Source organism: Myotis davidii, unplaced genomic scaffold (genome assembly GCF_000327345.1).
Source record: "Myotis davidii unplaced genomic scaffold, ASM32734v1 scaffold556, whole genome shotgun sequence".
NCBI lineage: Eukaryota > Metazoa > Chordata > Mammalia > Chiroptera > Vespertilionidae > Myotis > Myotis davidii.
The window spans coordinates 944,037-950,251 of NW_006287671.1; the positions used below are offsets into that span (position 1 = coordinate 944,037).

At 43.8% G+C, this 6,215-nt stretch overlaps 1 protein-coding gene across 1 annotated transcript in view; it reads left to right on the forward strand.

Moving 5' to 3' along the window:
* NTRK2 (neurotrophic tyrosine kinase, receptor, type 2) overlaps positions 1-6,215 on the forward strand; it is a 326,931-nt gene that overhangs the window by 253,247 nt on the left and 67,469 nt on the right. Inside the window, exon 18 of the mRNA XM_006759498.2 lies at positions 4,863-5,035. Within this exon, the coding sequence (XP_006759561.1) occupies positions 4,863-5,035 (173 nt within the window). The remainder of the gene's footprint in view (positions 1-4,862; positions 5,036-6,215) is intronic.

Here is a 6,215-nt window from a genome sequence, read left to right on the forward strand (position 1 = left end):
CAGCTTGAGGCCTCCGCTGCTGAAAGCAGGAATCTAGGGTTTGTTTGGGTTCTATAATTGCAACATTGTTTCAGTACTGCTCGCTCCAGCTCTGACGGCTGAAAGCAGGTATCTGGGTTTTGTTTAGCTTCTATAATTGCAACTTTATTGCTTAGAGTGGAGCTCAGAGCCCAGCCACAGCAGGGAAGAAGCTTGGCTTCCTCCATCACTAGAGCAAGCAAGCCTCCTGCTTGCTTCAGCTGTATGGCTGCCGGCCACCATCTTGGTTAGGTTAATTTGCATATCCTGCTGATTAGCCAATGGGAAGCATAGCGGAGGTATGGTCAATTACCATGTTTGTTTATTATTAGATTAGATACTCTTCCAAGGTTTACTTTTATAAGAATCTGTAAGAAGCTTCCTCTACCTTTCGTTAAAGGAGACCCAAAAGTTAAAAGAATCATACAGTATTGTGACTATCACTCTAAATAGTTAGTTTTGCTTGCCTCTAAGAATCTTATAAGAAGGGTATCTGCCTTAATTCTATTTCAGTCTAACATTGGTTCCCAACATTCCCAAGAAGCAGGTTGACGCATGAATAGCCTACTGAGGTGACTTTTATAGAATGATTCTATCCAATAGAAATAATATAATGTGAGCCACAAATGCAAGCCATATTTGTATGTATTTTAAAAAAAAATTTAGTATGCACAATAAAATTGGAAAACAGATAAAACTAATTTTATGAATATATTTTATTTAACCCAACATATCTAAATATTGTTACTTCAACACATTAATATAAAATATTAATGAGATATTTTATTGATACCAAGTTTTCAAAATCCAGTGTGTATTTTAACTCACAGAACTTGTCAAATTGGACAGCCATATTTCAAATTATCACTTACCACATGTGGCTGTTGGTTTGCATTTTGGACAGTACAGCTCTAGAAGATATCAGAAGCACTAGGTCTTGACCCAATGGCCCTGACCCAGAAGAACTTAGGCATATTAACATTCCCATGCATCTCGGTTGCCTCATCTGGGAGTTTACTCCTTGACATCTATGTTTTAGGCATGGTGGTAGGCATAGGCTTAGTGAGGTCTTACCATAATAATCTCTTTTAAAAAAAAGTCTTTCTCCTTAACTCGTCTTATGATCTCTAAAAAGTGTTAGAGAAGAACATAAGATCATTAAAAAGAAAAGGACACCATCTCTGTTTTAACTTGTGTCTCCTAAACCACCTACATTTTGAAATGCATAATCATTTTTCATGTCCTACAACATGCAGAAACACAATGATTTCAAATAAGCTCTCTTGCCTCTACTAGTTTCCTGTTAGCTTTCTTATTTGGCTGAAGCATTTCAGATGAAAGTTAATCTTCCTTTCTTCTATTTTACTTCAGTAACTTCTCAGTTCTGTGTTGAAGTTAATTTCATACTACTCCATTCTTCCAACTCTGAATCAATGTGCACTCCCGGCAGTAAACTCACTTTAGCTCTGGATGAGACCTCTCCCTTGAGACTGTCTTCAGAAAGGATGGCAGCTTTGGAGTTTCAGGAAATTCACGAGGAATAAAGAGAAATGAAGTTACAAGGCAGACACTCGAAGTAAGAAAACAGTAATGATCAATGATGAGGCAAACATGCCTGTCAAAATGAAGCTTAAGTGGAGAGAATTATCAGGGAGGGAGGCTGCCACCTCATGTCCATTTCCAAGGGACTCCAAGTACCAGCCAAGGCTCCCTTAATTGAGTAAAATGACAATCAGGCATGGCACTGAAACAGAGATGACTTTTATAAATAGGGCTGATAGCAGAATTTTTCCAACTTCTGATTGCTGTCTGGCTGTGGTTCCACCTTAGAAAAATTCTTTCCTTAGAGTGCCAAATTCACAAGATGATTTTGCCCAAGTCGGTGCCGCCATATTTTCTGAATCTCTTAAAATAGAATTGAATCATAATTTAGAGAAAGGATCCAGCATGCAAAAATGGATGGGCACATGGGATGAAGCCAAGTTTGTGAGATGCATTTGCCCCATGAATAGTGAAATCTTCTCTCTTAAATCTGAAAATGTTACTGAAGCACAGCTTTTGAAATTGAAGTAAGACTCTTCTCATAGTAGTTTGCTTTTGGGAAATGGAAATATTAGATGCTTGTTAACTCTGTCAATTTGGTGCCTCCCCCACAAGGAAAATTCTGTCTACTCTCCCAGTCTACCCCTCTCTCTCTCTCTCTCTCTCTCTCTCTCTCTCTCTCTCTCTCTCACACACACCCACCTGGCCTCTCTCTCTCTCACTCACTCACACACACACACACACACACACACACTTCAGCATTTGAATCACCACTACATAGCTAAAACTTGAGAAGATTACATGTAGAGTTTGTTCATGCCCTGTGATAATGGTCTAAATGGGTTCAGTCACCTTCTGTATCTCACTGCTAAAGACACAAGGCTTTACAAGTAAGCTCTCTCAGTGACTCAGAGCAGTCTGAGAAAACATTGTTATCTTAGAAAACATCGCAGGGTTCAGGGGCTTTCAGGAGGGAAATGGTGGCAGGATCAGGAGCCCTGCTGCTCTATTGCCTTGGGCTGGTCACCACTGGGGAGAAAGCTTCAAATCCTGCCAAAGGAGTTAGTGAAAATGCTCAATTCTGTGAAGATGATAGCAGAAAAGACTTTGTAATCTTGCTGCTATCCCTGACATCCTAGTGTTTCCATGCGGCTGATGTGAGGCACACCCTGCCTATTGATGGGTGCCCCAGGCATGGTAAATAGCATATTGCAACTCATCCTGTGGTGACTCAATGATGAACCACCTGCAACAGACAGTCCTCAATAGCCAGTTTCCTGTGAGGGCTCAGCAAATCCTCTCATGGTCACACTCCCTTCCTAGAGTGGCTCCCATCTTATGACTGATTGATAAGGAGTTATAATGGCTCAGCAGTATTGGCCCAACTCAGGAAAACTCTGAAGGGTCATCCTTTGGGGCCAGATAAGCTTTGTTGAGACTATATCATAGCTCAGCTTCACCTTCTGCCCAATTTTTCCCACAGGTATTAATCCTAAGAGCATGCCTAGGAAATGTCTTGTCTGCTGAATACTTGCCATGTGCCTGGCACTATGCCCAGTGCTGGCAATGCAGACATGGAAGGCACCATCCCTGGGCCAAGGAGTTCACCATCTCTTCCAGAGAGAAGCAAGTAAACATGCACTTAGAATGTACTGTGGCCAGTGATATGACAGAAATTAAGTATGGGGTATACCTATGAGGGTCATTCAACCTAGCCTGGGAGCAGGTTATAACAGGGATTGTAACACCAATGAGAGGGTCAGGGAACACTTCTCAGAAAGGTGAGGTCTGAGCCCAGTCCTGGAGCACTGCCAGTTGTTAACCAGGTGTATTGGTTTCCTATTGCTGCTGTAACAAATTATTACAAACTCAGGGGCTTAAAACAACACAAATTTTCTCTCATAATTCTAGTGGTCAGACACCGAAAGCCAGTTTTACTAAGCTAAAGACAAGATGTCAACAAGGCTGGATCCTTCTGTAAGTTGTAGGATAGAATTTGTTTCCTTGCCTCTTCCAGCCTTTAGAGGCTGCCCAGATTTTTTGGCTTGTAGCCTCTTCTTCCATCTTCAAAGCCAGCAGCACAGCATCTCTTCTTGATCTTCCTGCCCCTCCCTTGTAAGTCCCCTTGTTTGGGATGACATTGGCCCCCTCTGATAATCTAGGATAATCTTCCCCATGTAAAGTGACATATTCCCATGTTTCAGGGATTAAGATGTAGACACCTTCAGGGAGGCATTATGCAACCTCCTATACCAGTGACATGCCCGAATCAACATTCCAGGCAGAGGATTGAACGTGTGCAAGGACAAGGAGGTGTGGTCCGGTGTCACTGGGGCATCTCCAGGTAATTCATAAGGTGGAAGCATAAGTTTCAAGAGAGGCATGTCAAGAAGAGATCAAGCTGGACAGAGATGCAGGGTTGCTGGATCATTTAGGACATTGTATTTTAAGCTTGACTTACACTTAATTACATATGTGACTTATCTCCCTATTTCCATATGAGCACCTGAGGTCAGGATTTGGGTCCCTGTCTTCTTGATGCCACCACAGGTCTGGCTCAGTGACTGGCACAGAGGAAGAACTCAGCACATGTGTGTGACATCAACAAATGCCAGCTTTGCCCTGCTATTAGACGATGGTGTCTGAGTAATCTGAGCCAAGAACAAAAGTCCCCAGAGCCTGGCTGGCAGGATCCTGTGCAACTCCGTCTTGGCAGTGTGACTGGCCTGCTGGCAGGGGCGTTTCCTGAGCCAACAGTGTGTGGGGCACGAGTGGGAGAAGGCTTTTTAGAGTGTCCGTGATAAAACCAGCAAAATGGTCACTGTGAAAGTTGGGAAGTGGGTCCATGAGAGCTTACTATGCTCTTCTCTCTACTGCATATTTCCATAATTAAGTTTTATAAAGGTTACATGAGCAGAGGTGAAGTGCCATAGCATCCTACAAAGGGCAACAGGCACCGAAATGGGAGTGAAGTCTGTAGTTGAGCTCAGACCAGGGTTAAAAGGGATGAAGACTACAGGCTCGTGTCCATAACTTAATGAAGTAACATCTGTGCTGGTGCTCCATCAACTGTGGAGTTCTGCAGACCCTTGAGGGGCTTCTCCTCAAAAGGTTAAGTTAACACAAACATTTGCTCAGAATTTAGGCCATTTTCCAATCTTTCATGGAATAAATGAGTAGAATTTCCTTCCCATCAGGAAGCTCAGGCCCCACTGAAATAATGCCTTCTCCAGGCAGCCTTCCCTTTGACACCCTCCCTCTAAGGTATGCTGGTTTCCTCCCCTCTCTGCCCCTCACCCCAGACGCTGAAGGACGCCAGTGACAATGCGCGCAAGGACTTCCACCGAGAGGCCGAGCTGCTGACCAACCTCCAGCACGAACACATTGTCAAGTTCTACGGTGTCTGCGTGGAGGGCGACCCGCTCATCATGGTCTTTGAGTACATGAAGCACGGGGACCTCAACAAGTTCCTCAGGTACAGTGCAATGGGGAGGGCGAGGCAGGAGTGGGCCTTCGGGGTTCAGGCAGCCTGAGGTGGAGCCCCTGAAGTCCTGTCTGGCTCCAACGTGCTGTTTTCTTTCCAAGAGAGCTGCCCCTCAGCTTTGCAAGATTAGCAAACGTGCAGCCTGGGATTTCTTGGTAGAGGGTATCACTTAGGAGAAACAGGAAGTGTGTTAGGGGCAGGCAACCAAGTTGCACCTGCCCTTGCTGGCCTCAGTTTCCTTACTAGTAAAAGGGATGTGTTTATATCAACAAAAAGGACTACTGTCAGGGCTATTGGGATGGGAGGTGATTAATAAATCTTGTCCCCACACCTTTATTTCCGGCCACATTTTCCTGGGATGTTTATTATGCCTTCTGTGTTATGGCAATACCTACACCTCTGTTCTCTGGATTCTGTGGGCGCTGCGGACATGCAGCCACTAGAAGATTCAGAAGCCATGTAGTCTAAGTAATAAGGCAATTGTGGAGAGAGCAGTGGAAGGGGGAGCTTGTACTACTGTGTCTGGAATTGTTATCACGTGGCCATCTGATCACTTTCACCATCTCTAGCCTCATGAATACATGTGGAACTTAGTTCTCTTTCGCTGGGACAAATCTTTCTCTGATTTGTCTCTGATTATGTGGGTAATGGAGATTAGGAATATGGAGCCAATTCATGGTGTTCAGAGACAATCACCCTAAAAATGTGTTATCCAATATCAGCAAAGGTTTTCTTGTAGGTGATAGGAGAGTGGATGATGGTAGATTTCACACATTGTCTTATTGGACCTAATATGAATAAGGAGCTGAATTTTGCTGAGGTCCAGCTGCACATTGGAAAAATATTTTTCCTTGTTCCCATGCTCTAGGCTACTTGTTTAATTAAAAATGGTGCTTTCCATAAATTGTAGCATAATAAATCCACATGTACCCATTAGATGTAATTAAATGCTTCTGTGAGCTCAGACTGTGCATGTGCGTGTAAGCACACTCATGTGTGTGTGTGTGTGTGTGTGTGTGTGTGTGTGTGTGTGTTCTTTCACTTTTGGCTCCATCGGCCTCTCCCTACCTCTCCTTCCTGCCTCCCAGAAGGAGCAGGCACCTGGTTCTTCCTTGGCATCTTGCCCAGGGCACAAAGCTATTGGAAACCTCCTCCTCTCAATTTTAGAACC